This window comes from Neltuma alba, unplaced genomic scaffold, assembly GCF_004799145.2.
Source record: "Neltuma alba isolate B1F8T4 unplaced genomic scaffold, ASM479914v2 tig00002658_pilon, whole genome shotgun sequence".
Taxonomy (NCBI): Eukaryota; Viridiplantae; Streptophyta; class Magnoliopsida; order Fabales; family Fabaceae; genus Neltuma; species Neltuma alba.
The window spans coordinates 1-13,535 of NW_021632956.1; the positions used below are offsets into that span (position 1 = coordinate 1).

The 13,535-nt window shown below is 38.1% G+C and overlaps 3 protein-coding genes and 1 non-coding gene across 4 annotated transcripts; 1 reads left to right on the forward strand and 3 right to left on the reverse strand.

Annotated features, from left to right (window-relative positions):
- Positions 1-7: 7 nt before the first annotated feature.
- LOC114734941 (protein PHOSPHATE STARVATION RESPONSE 1-like) lies at positions 8-4,707 on the reverse strand (the record flags this gene model as incomplete). The annotated part of the gene is given in 10 exon segments (XM_028922590.1): positions 8-28; positions 31-360; positions 604-673; positions 900-957; positions 1,770-1,809; positions 1,891-1,967; positions 2,067-2,277; positions 2,373-3,027; positions 3,118-3,197; positions 4,531-4,707. Coding segments are annotated over 8 exon segments (1,455 nt in total), but the record flags the coding sequence as incomplete, so codon positions are not given.
- A 5,052-nt stretch (positions 4,708-9,759) lies between these two features.
- On the reverse strand, positions 9,760-11,745 carry LOC114734969 (60S ribosomal protein L23). Its single transcript, XM_028922622.1, has 4 exons — positions 11,641-11,745; positions 11,270-11,554; positions 10,194-10,235; positions 9,760-10,017 (listed from the first exon to the last, which is right to left on the reverse strand). Exons 1-4 carry the CDS (start codon positions 11,651-11,653, stop codon positions 9,935-9,937), a joined length of 423 nt encoding a protein of 140 aa, XP_028778455.1. The 5' UTR covers positions 11,654-11,745; the 3' UTR covers positions 9,760-9,934.
- LOC114734997 (small nucleolar RNA snoR137) lies at positions 10,568-10,703 on the reverse strand. The gene has a single exon (XR_003739228.1). It is a non-coding gene; the product is annotated as a small nucleolar RNA snoR137 (small nucleolar RNA).
- A 180-nt stretch (positions 11,746-11,925) lies between the features above and the next one.
- Positions 11,926-13,462, forward strand: LOC114734951 (glutathionyl-hydroquinone reductase PcpF-like). The gene is made up of 3 exons (XM_028922601.1): positions 11,926-12,754; positions 12,839-13,088; positions 13,173-13,462. Exons 1-3 carry the CDS (start codon positions 11,940-11,942, stop codon positions 13,353-13,355), a joined length of 1,248 nt encoding a protein of 415 aa, XP_028778434.1. The 5' UTR covers positions 11,926-11,939; the 3' UTR covers positions 13,356-13,462.
- Positions 13,463-13,535: the final 73 nt, after the last annotated feature.

The following is a 13,535-nucleotide window of genomic DNA, read 5'->3' on the forward strand; positions in this document are numbered from 1 at the left end:
TCCTTTGACGCTTTGATGGTTGAGCATTAAAACATCATCTTCACTCGCATGTTGCTTAGGACTATCAGAACTGTGACTTTCAGGAGCATTATGCTTGTCATCATCTTTCAGTAAGCATTCTTCAACTATGGCATTGCTATTATCTTGCTCAGTTCCTGATTGGCAATGGCCCGCTTGGGAGACATCCACTTCAGTTTTGGCAGAAGAATCTTTAATAGCATCTGATGACACTCCAGAGGGATCATCAATGGCAGATGATGCTGCCTTAAACTTTTCGACACCAGATTTGCATTGCTGCTCAAACATCATTTGGAGGCACCTTCCTTGTTCTTCAATCCGCAACTGCAAATTCCTTTGAATCTAACAAAAGGAGGAAAGGGGCAAGAGGCATCAGACCATGAAAAAGGACACATCCAACATAAGGAAAATGGGTGTTAAGCTTCAAAACTGTTCACTTCCCCAATTAAAACCTAGATCCCTATAACACTGAATATGAATTTCAATAGTCACGGCAATTCGACAAAGAATTTGAAACACACATTTCTAGGTTTTGAATGTAGTTTACTTGAAGAAATCAGAAAATCTGAAGAACAAATTTCATACCTCTAGTTGTTCATGCAGGCGCTTCTGAACCTCCATCTGGAGTCTCAAAGCTTCAGTGAGCTCAATACCACTGCCAGCAATGCACAAGACCACAAGTAAAGTGAGCATAACAATTATCATATGTATACATGTATGAGTTATTTTCCTCATCCATGCATGTTCAGCCATCAGACGATCACCTTTACCATGCTTGTGTGAGCAATGTCAAATTAGAGAAAGACATTATGTCTGGGAATTTTCATTGATCAATAGAATCGATGAAAAGGTTACTTAATAGCTGAAAATAGTTTACTTACGTTTTCAAGTCTAGAGATGTCATCTCTTCCACTGGAGTTAACTTTTTCTCAGAGGATCCTGCCAACAGTAGTTAACAAACCCTAACTTAACTGACTACCAAGAGAAGCAGCATCACTTTACATTCATACATCATATGCATAACTTGAACAATTAAAGAGTTGACAAAAAACAGCAGTAAATGACACGGTCATTTTTTAGTTTCCAGAACATGTACGCATGCCACTAGAAAAGGAAGGATGATTTGAATGGGGAGAGGACTCCTTAATTTGCAGTTCTTTTCTATTTCATATCACATAAACTAATACCCAGCACAGGTATAGGCATATGGATTTATGTGCTCAAATTGTTCCATTTTACTTTGCTTTGCTTTAATCATTTCAGATATAGAGAAAGCGAAAATGGCCATTGCAACAAGCCAAAGCATTTAATTTATTAAAGTGCATTGTTGCTTTTTAGAATGAATGTACTAATAAACAACTTTATCCTATTTTGTACATTCCCACAGTAAAATTTTTATTTGATCTAAATGCTCTAGCACCTGTACAGCCAATATCTTCAGAAAAGCTCTCATATCCCCATACCATACTGTATGCAACAGTCCTATATTAATCTGTGCAGCATAGCTTCTGATGCATTTTGATAAATTATATTTAGCAACTCCATGACTAAATTATGCACTGTACAGGAAAGAATCCCTGATAACCCAATGAAAGATCATTTAAAACCAAGTCTGACATCATGTACACAAGAAAAAGCAGTAAATTGCTGCAGCAGCAGCAGCAGCAGTAAAAGCAATCAATCCGCATACAATATATAAATAATATCCTCATACATGTAGGTCAATTCACTACAATGCATATCTTATTTACCTTCAGATGAATCCGGTCTATATCTAGCTGTCCTATATTTCTGCATTTCATGTCAAGATCTGCCTCAGTAAAAGTAGATGCTGGCAAATAAACCTACACAGTTAAAGTAAAGAAAACATACCTGCAAGTGGCTTTTAACATGATATATTGTTAAGCCTTCAACTTTCATAAGCTTCAGCACACCCTTAGGGGTTGCTCCTGTGAGATACAGAAAGCAAGCCATTAAAAAATTCTTAGGGCAGAAGTTTCATAACTAACCCAAGGACAGGGACTTAGTAAAAGGGAGAAAGAACATACTTTCACTCCCACCAAGTTGGCTGACAGCCTCCACAAAGGCCTCATGAAGCTCTGGTGTCCAACGCATTCGTGGCTTGGCAGAAGCAGAATTTGCTGAGGAAGAGGGTGGAGCACTAGCATGTTTTTCGCCCAACGAAGCTGAAAGTTGCTGGCGACCTTGAGACTGCTGCCCTGGCAATTGTGAAGATGATTTTGAATTCTGGCATGACACCTAAAGCAACAAAATATGCATTCCTCTAAGAAAACTAATAATCATAATAAAAAACTTAGCAATCTGACATTGCTTTGAGTTATGGGAAACTTCACCTTTGGTTCAGGATCATGAATGCTGGGGTCAACAAGAATGTCGTTCCAGTTAGAAGCCAATGCATCATCATCATTGATCAGTTGATCAGCCCACTCCTGCCAGTCATTTCTTTTACCATACTCATCAGGTGCCATCATATTGCAGGCACTGCCTTCTACTTGACTATCCTTAATGGAAGTATGTACAGGAAAATCAAGAATGTTTGGGAAGGAATCTAAAGCCCACGACCCATTACTTTCTTTGGAATAACAAGTTGATGTTGTAGAAGGCAGTGGTCCGGTACTTGAAGAATATGTCAATGGCAGTGATGCCATGTTACTCGAAGACTGTGAAATAAAATGCGAATTTCTTGAGTGTTTTCCATGAGGTGAAAGGGATGAGTGATGAAGATCAGTAGAATATCCAGGGGATGATGAAAACATGTGCCCAACTGCTCCGCTGGAATTTAAATGACTTGAGTGAGCGACAGGTCTTTCCGAGTGCTCTTTTTCCACAAAAACCTGCTGAGAATCAGGTAACTTGGAATATGTCTCTTCTATGGGTGTTGGGTGGACAGGCAGAGACGAAGACAGTGCTCCAGACATTCCCATGCTACTGAGTTGCTTTGCACTTGATCTTTCAATGGAAAAAGCAGGGCGTGCTTCCATTATTTTTCTATATAGTTGAAAGAAAAGATGAAATATCAGTTACTCAAACAACTAATAGACATTTTGACTTCTAATTCCCTGTGGTGGCAATACTCACCAAAAAATGCTACACAAATTGTTTTTTCTTCTCAAAGACCCCATCAAACAAGTTGTCATCAATCTTCACGTGAAAGGCTTCTTCAGCATAAGAAAAATTAGCAAAAGAAAACAACTGAGTTGCAATAATATAGTTTATGAAGACTATAAAACCCCGTGGTAAAGTAGGACAAATAAAAAGCATGCCCAATCCTTAAGAGCTCGAGAAATTAAGAATTAGAGCAGGGACAACAAATACAACGTCAACATCTTGAACCAAGGTCGCTATTGATCACACATCTCAGTCAAACATTAAGAAAATATTCTTTTCTGTTTCAGTTCTATTGGTGTATTAAAAGATACCAAACATCAGAACTAGGTGACAAACCTTTGCATGACTGTAACCAATTGCTTCTTGTATCATCACTAGGAGATAAAACTACCCTAATAGGGGGTAACAGTATCATATTGCTGTTACCCTGTCGGTTCCAAGTACACATCAATAACTATTCATCTGAATGACTTGAGAAAGTTCAAGCCGGAATCCACAAAAGATGTTGCCTAAGGTCACTAAGATACGAGCATTTAATTGCCAAGCAAACCCATATGACTGTTGATACCGTTTACTGCAGCCAGAGATAAGAAGATTAACTCGACAAGTATTAATAGGCTTACGATCCAAAGCATTCGAGTAACAGTGATATTCAGCAGCAGAGATGCATAAAAGTAGGAGAGTTGCATACAACCCCTAACAAATCATCGGTTCTCTCCGAAGAAAATGGTAAATATCATTTTAACTTGCAAAAATCATTATTTAACCAACAAAGAATAGTAAAATACTAAAAGAAATGTTTTCGATACTCTTCTTTTACCCAATTTCAGCTTTTTCCCCAACGCTCTCGTGTACTTTCAGGGAATACTTAAAATCAAGAAGCAGCATACAGGCATCAACGAAACCACTCATGTTTTAACTGCCTCAATTTCCAACGTTAGACAAAAGAGTCATTTACAGAAGTAGCTAGGGATCGTCCCAATAAATGGAAATTAATGCATAAGCAGATGATCAAATATTTCTCATCTTTTAATAATTATAAGGTGCCGATTAAAAGCACTCGATACTCAATAATCAAACCGTCACACGACGTGCATGGCCAGAGGCCTATACAAGGCATGCAGACAGATATCATATTGGAAATGATGTACGCGCAAACAATAAATCATATTACCAGAATTCCTACAGATAAAATAAATCAACAAGCACTCAATGAGTAAAAGAATCCGAACACGATTTGGACCCAATACACACTGAAAGACGTGAATTCATCAATTCAAAGCAAAGCTCCACAAGGGTAATTGGCAAATAACAGAGAAGATGTCCTCAACTTCTGAACGAGGGAAGTAGTGTGCCCCGAAACTAGGAAAACGAAATCCTTACCCCAGAAGTTCACAGGAAGCTCGGGAAATTCGAGCAGAAAGGTGGAGAATTGAATCAAGACCACGAGTTTGGAGAGGGAAGGTTGGGCTAATTCTGCAGACACAGGCGGGTGTGGTTTTAGATTCCGTCACCGGCGAGACAAAGAAGCGAACGGTGACGAGTGCGTTATCTTTGCCCTTTGGGGCCTATGATAGGGAAGGAAAAGTAGCTAGGGAACGCGCCACCTAAGCGCGTGGATAGTCCGTCTATTACGTGGAGGGGGAGATTGGTGCATCCTATGTTCGCCTAAAAGATGTTTCTGATTGGCGCAACAGTGAAAATATCAAATGGGCTGCACGTGCGCCTCTGGTTTTCACCGTTGAGGAGGGGCCTTTCTTTTTGTATACCCTTAAATATAAGAACTATCCAATTATCTTCTAGTTTAATAACATTAAAACTTGTTTTTTTTTTATAAGTAAAAGGTCATGAACTCCATTTTACATCTCATGAACTCCATTTTACGTCTTACTTAATTTTATTTATTATATTTAAATTTTTGTAAATTAACTTAACTAACTTATAAACTACTACCTCCGTCATATAAGACCTTATTTGACTTTTATTTTTATCCTAAGTATAAGACCCCAATCCACTTTGTCTCTCATATTTATATATATTTTTTATAATATCGTCCTTCTAATAATGATAGTTCTAACCAATATATTTGATTAACAAAGACATTTTAGGAAAGATAACATCTATTTATTACAAATAACTAACTTAACTTTTTTTCTTAATGTCCTCAAATTAGTCAATTAGCTCTTATAATTAGGATCGGAGGTAGTATTATATATTATATATAATTTAATATTGTACATGATTTTTTAAGAAAATTGTATCACATATGTTATAATTAAATAATTTATTTAACTTTTTCACCCTAATTAAATTTGATAATTAGTTTTCACCTTAACAGAGAGATTTTTTAAAAAAAATAATGAATGCTAGTTCTTTCTGGTCTTATATTAGAAACTTTATATAAGTTACTAGAGCTATTTAGAATTAGTTTTTTTTTTTAACAATACCAAAATAGACCCTCAATAAAAAAATTTAATTAAAGGAGTTTGGTTAATTAGTTATTAAATCTTATGGTCAGTTAAGGATATTAAAAAAATCAATATTTTAAACAAAAATATATTATATTATGAAATATGTTACTGGACGAAGTAACAAATTGGCCTTTATTTTATTTCAAAGGCCACTATATTTTTATAAAAGCCATCTAATTTTAGAAGCGTCCCAGAAAAAGAAACATGGCTTGAAGAAAAAAATATTTTTATGAAAAATGAAAAATATAATATATAATGATTAGATATTAATGAATTAATTGCTTTTATATTTAGCTAGCTATAGAAAATTTCAAATTTTTAGTGCAAAGCAGCATCTAATTGTTTTCAAATCAATCGAAACAAAGTTTTTTTTACATATTTATTTCATATATCGTAAAATTATTTTTAAAATTATGATTTGATTTTTATTTAAATAACCCTTCTAACTAATATGACACTTGCATAGCTCCTAGAAAACACATTTATAATATTTAAAATTGTCATATCATTGTCACAAATAATACACCAACATTATACACTTTAAAAAAAAATTTTTGTTCTTATCTAAATTATTATAAGCAAACTAATCACGCAAGCTCCAGTAAAACATGGTCATGCCTTGAAGGATGCTATGGAATGCGTTGTCTGGCTTTTCATTCAGTTAGCTTATTAATTAATTTAATGCATATATAAGTATTTCAATTTGTTTAATTTATAGGCCAAAGTAATTTATTAAAGATACACTAATTCCGTTCCATTTTCTTATTTTAATTAATTCCTTTACAACCACTCTCAGATCCAAACCGTTATCAAATTTAAAACACGTTTGTTTTCATGGTTGAAAACCACATTCAACGCCAAATCAAACACCATAAATGTTACTACCTCCAATCTTTAATATAAGACCTCATTTAACTTTTATTTTAGTTTTCAATATAAAGCCCCATTCTATTTTATCTTTTATATTCATGTATTTTTTCAAAGTAAACATTTAATTAGTAAGGATATTTAAAAAAAACAACACCTATTTATTACAAATAACTAATTTAACTTTTTTTTAATATCCTCAAATTAATCAATCAACTCTTATAATTAGAACCCGAGGTAATATTACTTTACACGCCGCATGAGTCAACATCAACAACAGATCAAATGGCAGATCAAATTTATTATCTTCGAAATTAAAATTCCGGCATTCGTTTTATTTTGGGCTTAGGCATCGTTTTCTGCTAAAAAAAAAAACAACAAGAAGAAGAAAACACAAACACGGTTATTCCAACATTCCTTTCTGAAAAACAGCGAAAGAAAGTGAAGAAAAAACGGATCTCATATCATGAATTCCAAGTCTTTTTGATCCGTTTAGTTGATACAAGCCTTCGTTTCAAGGACTGACAGATGAAGATATAAAGCATTAAATGTAAGAACTCTAGTGAGTCCTTTGCTTTCTTCCCACGAAGAAAGAAAACAGCTTTCCGGGTTTACATAAAATTCCATCAACAGTAAGAAACGATCGATGATGACGATGGAATTTACAGAGCAAGAAATAGCATCAAACTATAGAACAAGCTATACATCATTTGGGAAGGGAGAAAGAAAGAGTCTTTTGAACGAAGCGATATTATCAGTAATAATTTTCTTCGTTTAAAGTACCATCATCGAAGTTAAGACAATAACTGTGATGATCATAACTGTACTGTGGGTGTGGGCTTCTTCTTTGCCACCCCAAAGCTTTATTCCATCGACCCTTCAACTTACACACCATCTGTCTCAGAAAGCTTGATCCTGGACAACAGCTAAGTGAGGCCCTTCTTAGAACACTACCAAGTGTCACCGACGACGAGCTAGCCACCACCTTCTTCTGAAACCTGGAAAACCTTGACACTTCCATTGTTTTGAGATCTGAGAGCTATCTATCTATCTATCTATGTAGAGACTAGAGAACTGGAGGATTTAGTATCGGTACAGAAAGTGCAGAATCATCATAAGGGGCAAGACCAGAGGAAAGAGTGAAAGTGAAGATTTCAAGCGTCTGTCCACTATAAAGAGCAGGCAAGGAAATTTCTTTCCGATGTCACTTTCTGATTTGTGGAAGACAAGAAACATTATCATGAATAGTTTCATGATACTAAGGATAGTGCATTCCACGCCACCATTGATGACCCCACCATGGAGCGTATAGAAATTAGTGATGTAACATCATTAGTTCACTGTTTTTTTTTTTCTATTCTTGCATGGTATAGTCAAGTGGCGTCTAAAACTATTTGTGCCCAGGCCACTTCATTTGATTAACTTATTATTCCCACCACTAAGAATTCAAACTGGGAATGATACTATACGTAATCACATCGCATATATAATCGTCTTTACTACTAGGCCAAACGCTTGAGATTTTCATGAGCCCTTTTTGGAAGTCTAAAGTTTCGTCTTTCATTTTTGTGATTGTCTTGTCTTTATAACTCTAAAATTTAGGGAACTTTCCATGATGCTTCGACGACGACGGAGTACTAGAATGAGGTCGTCTCCGACACAAAAGTGACACGCGGGCAATCCGTACCTGAAAGTAGAGAAAGCGACCAGTTTCAGTGAATTAACTTGCTACTAGCTTTTCTGCCTGGAAAGTTCATGGCAAGCAAGATACGTGTAAGACGAAGACACCAAATGGATTTAAAGTCACAATAAAAGGGCCGATCTTGTCATGCTTAGACCCACCGAAAGGTACATAAGAAGAAGGATTTGGGAACAATTTATTACAAAAATTTATCCATGCCGGAGAAAATCTTAAAAGAAAAAGGGATTATTGTAGGATCACGCTACTTCCGTGGATACGTATTCGCCAAATATACCTCAACGAATGGGAAAGGAGGGGGGGTGTTAAAGTGGATTGATGAGTCAACTGCGACATGTGTATATATGACTCGGATCTTTGAAACACAAGTCACAGCGGAGTGAGATAAAGCTACACAGAGAAATGTTAAACAGAATTGTTGGTTGAGGTGGACGAGGGATATTGGTTAAGATGGGGACGTAGTGGAACGGCAGGTTTGCCAGGTGGTTAAAGGAGGAGACGCCACATTTGCCAGCGTTACAAGTAAAAGTCGAAGATGTTTACATCATACATTAAAACCAACATGGCCAACTCAGAGGATGAACAAAGAGATAGACTTCTCTCGAGTGGCGCTAAATGGGGTTATGTACTTATGTTGTTGCTGGTTATTAGTTGCGGCCATCGGAGTTGCTGCTAGATTATGATTCCAGTTGTTATTTCAGCCGCAGATAAGGGCATTCAATTTTCTAGACAAGGCTGTGTGGCTACCGGCCAGAGCTGTCAGCTGAGATGTTACTCGATCTTCCATAAAAGCCGAAAGGTGCTCCATCACTAAATGCTTTCGTTCCCAAATCCCAACAGCCCACATCAGAAAACATGCCAAACTAATAATTAATAAAAAAAATAGATACCTGCAAAATAATTTTCCTTTTTCGAAATAGCACAACATATACCCACATTTGCCCCCTCAAAAGGTACTACCTTGGTCATTAATTTGTTCAAAAATATGGGGGGTAAAAAGACCTCAATATATATTTAAATTGTAAAATGACCATTAAAAAGATGGATTTTAAAATGTAATTAAGATCGTAATAATAGACTTTTTTGTTTTTGACAAAATGCCGTATAATAGACATTGAGAAGAATATATTTAAGAAAATAAAAAGACAACATCGAATGTTTACATTTCCTAATTCGCTGTTGAATGTGTGGCTTACTTTTTTCCTCTCAAATGCTGGACCACAAAATTGTATTCCAAATTTCACCCACATTGCAATCTGTTGCCCAACTGACATAAAAAACCCCATAAAATTCTTAAGATCAAATCGGAAAAAAAGTTTTTTCTTATGTTCGATAGACGACGGTTGAACATCATACATGAGCCCTAATGCCTTAGTTTTCAATTATATAAAAGTAACCGAGTTCAAAGAAATCATTTGGGTCATCTAAAACAAACAAATAAATGGCAGCCGCTCCCCTCGTAAAACGGTCAATCCGCCATAAAGCCTCGATCGACATGCACCAAAAAAATCAAATAAATCCATGCATTCAAACTCGTCCAAGCAGGCCGCAAGGTTAAACTGTGGAAAGGCGACAAGATCGCAACAATAAAAACAACTCCTCAGCTGCCAATTAATTTCTTACCAACGATTGACGTAACAAAGGAAAACCAACTAAATTACTTTCCGTAGAACTTTGAATGTAAACAAAACCTCGCAAATGACTTCAAAATCCTACAAGAAAATACAATCTGTCATATTACTTCCATAATTCAAACAATTGCATTTGCAGCACTTGCAATTCTTGGCCAGAGATCAGCACACTCCTTGCCAATCGGACCGGTAATGGCCGAACCTACATTAACAATTAGATTAATCAGTCGAAATCAACATAAACACCAGATAAAAGATGCGAGCCATTGACATCATCGGCACACTAAAATCTATCCTCATAAAATTGTTGTGTGTGTGTGTGAAAGAAAAGCCGCATTGATCATAATAATCGAGAATTCAACTTCAACAAGAAATTACCTTTCATTTCACCCTTGGGATTAACAATGACACCGGCATTATCTGCATAAAGCAAAACTAGAAGTCACCAGTTGTTCCCTAACATGAGAGCAAAAAATTGTAATCCAGGTCAAACATAAGGAACGATAATGGGTCGAGATACACACACACACACGACAAGCATTAGGACTTCCCATACACATCCATGGTTTACTTCAACTCCCACTTCCCCGCCACACAGAGAAGAAAGGGCCTGTGTAATCGACTTGACAACTACTTCCCATTTTCTTACTTACAACTTGAAACATCTAATTAAACTGTCCCATTTCAGCATAAAAACAGACATTAAAGGATCGAAATTAGCCATAGCAGGAGATCAAGGGAGGAGTAAAACGACATGTACCAGGAGACAGGTAACACAATGCAAGAAATAAACATCATGCTGTTTAAAACTGGCATTTTCTTTGCTATATGCTTCTAATTGTGGATGACCAACTAGTGGAGTGGCCACTTGGTATTACTAGAAGCAACCAAAAAAAAAAAAAAAGCAAAGAGACGAAATTATTCACCCTCAAAAAGGCATGTCCGGTCCAGTAATGTCGAGATAAATTAGATTAGACCTGATCATCGTTCAGCAAAGAAAACTGAAACAGAAATTTCTAAACCGCAACATACAATCGGCAATGTGTATGACCGAAAACCCAAAATCGGTGCTCTGAGAAATAACATTTATACAAACAAACGAAAGATGTCTTAAACAGGTAACATTTTTCTTCTTTTATACATACATTTGACTATTGTCACTTTGTCAGTTCGTTATTGTCTCATTGACATCACCACTTAAAATCCTAGGAACACTTCCCCAAATCTATTCCACCGGGACGATAAGCAAGCAAGATACAGTATGTATTCACAAGCTAATTAAACTGACAACAGTCTGCTAATTAAATTAAATATAACGACATGAAAATCACACAGTCTACACAAACACATGGACAGACAACAAAGCATAACGGAACATCATACATGGAATGAAAAACATGTAAACAGCGACAGGATGGAAGATGCTCTTCCCAGTAATTAAGAAAGAGAATGACCTTCGAAGTACATATAGACGCCATCCTTTCTGCGCCATGGTTTGCGCTGGCGAACAATGACAGCAGGCAAGACCTTCTTTCTGAGATCAGGTTTTCCCTTCTTGACGGTGGCCATGACCATGTCCCCCACGCAAGCAGAAGGCAAACGGTTGAGGCGACCCTTGATCCCCTTCACTGAAATGATGTACAGGTTCTTGGCTCCGGTATTGTCAGCGCAGTTCACAGTCGCCGCCACTGGCAGACCCAGTGACATCCGGAACTTGTTCCCGGCCGATCCACCGCGACCTGGTCAAAACAAACGAACCGTCAGCATAAAAAAATCACCAATCTCTGAACCCAGAATCTAAGCTAGACGACACAATCAGCAATACCTCTCTTCGACATTGTTCTTCGCCGAAGCTCTCACCCACTCCCACCAATAGGAAAGAATGAGTTTATATGAGCAATCTGACGGCTCCGTCTTCGCGTTCGCGGCGATGACTAGGGTTTAGGGGTAATATGGATCTGGGCTCACAAAATCAATGATAGTAGGTCCAAATTTTTAAATCTAGCCCAGTATCATCAGGACTTATTCGGGTCGGTTTTAAAATAATTTGACAAAAATACCCCCTTTTTCTTTTTCCTGCGCTATGATGCCCACCCCACTATCCTTCGGGAAGTCGCTCGGAGAATGCTGGCCGGCAGTTCCTTTCTCCCTCATCACCTGGTCATCCCTCCGGTGACCACCGTGCGTGACGGTAGCTTCCGTCCTTCCAAACGAAAACCAACCCGATTCTACTCTAACAGGATCCGGCCCGTGATGTCGCTCAACCAAACCCCTCAACCTTCAAATTCAAATTCGTCCATTATCAATTCACTCACGAAGCTCCTGTGGGGCCAATCTCTCCCACCAGGTCTCCTCATCGCCACCGTCCGTACGTCTTGGAACTCCACGTGGCGGGTCATGATGTCCCAGCTGGCTCCTTCTGATCCCTCCGGTGGCTATTCAAGACCCGCTTCGAAGTTCCGAGCCTCCCGTCTCTCCGTCTCAAGCCCAACCCGCCTCCACCTCTATGTGGGACTGCCCTGCCCCTGGGCCCACCGAACCCTCATAGTCCGAGCCTTGAAGGGCTTGGAGGAGGCGGTGCCAGTCTCTGTTGCTTCCCCAGGAGTGGACGGATCATGGGAATTCAAATATTTCCGTGATGGGGAAAAGGATAAGCTTAATCCTACTCTGGATAAGGCGAATGGGTGCAAGACGTTGAAGGAAGTTTATAGGCTGAGAAGCGGTGGGTATGATGGAAGATCCACCGTGCCAATGTTATGGGATGGTGATAAAATGGACGTTTTATGCAATGAGAGCTATGATATTATTGAGCTATTCAATTCGGAGTTAAACGAGGTGGCTAGCAATCCAACTTTGGATCTTTCGCCCCCTGAATTGAGGGGAAAGATTCAGGAATGGTACCAGATAATATATCCAAATGTGAATAATGGGGTGTATAGGTAATGTAATGCTGAGAGGGCAATTAGTAAAATAGTGGTTTAGCTTGGTTGATCAAATTGATATGTTGGTCATTGCATTTGCAGGTGTGGGTTTGCGCAGAGCCAGGAATCATATGACAAAGCAGTGAATGAGTTGTTCAAGACGCTGGACGTGTTGGAAAAGCACTTGGGTGGTTCGCGATACTTGTGTGGAGACGCGCTCACCCTTGTGGATGTATGCCTTTTTACTACTCTAATTCGGTTTGATCTTGTGTATAACGGGATTTTCAAGTGCACCAAGAGGAAGCTCATTGAGTATCCCAACCTGCACGCCTACATGCGTGACATTTATCAGGTACGTAATGAAAACCCGGTTTCTCCGTTTTCTGTCAAACCTTCATCTACTCAGATTTTTAATGAATGTTGGTGACACCCCCAGATACCGAAGGTGGCAGAAACCTGCAATTTCACTGAAACAATGGATGGTTATTACAAAATGCTTTTCCCACTCAATCCAGGGAGCATCAGACCAATTATGCCTTCGGGTTATGATCCAGAAGTTCTTTGCAGTCCTCATGGCAGAGAATCAATGTCATCGGCTACGCCGGCTTTTGTCAGATAAAAACCAAACAAGAATAGCGTAATCTATGGCTTCAAGTTAACTGTATAGCACGCTTTTACCTAATGCTATGCGCTTGCGCTTATTGTCTGTTTGCCCAACTCTGGTTACTCAAGTTTGCTCTCCGCTAGTCCCTACACAACCCTTGCATAAAAAATGACATGCATCAACCAAAAAACATTG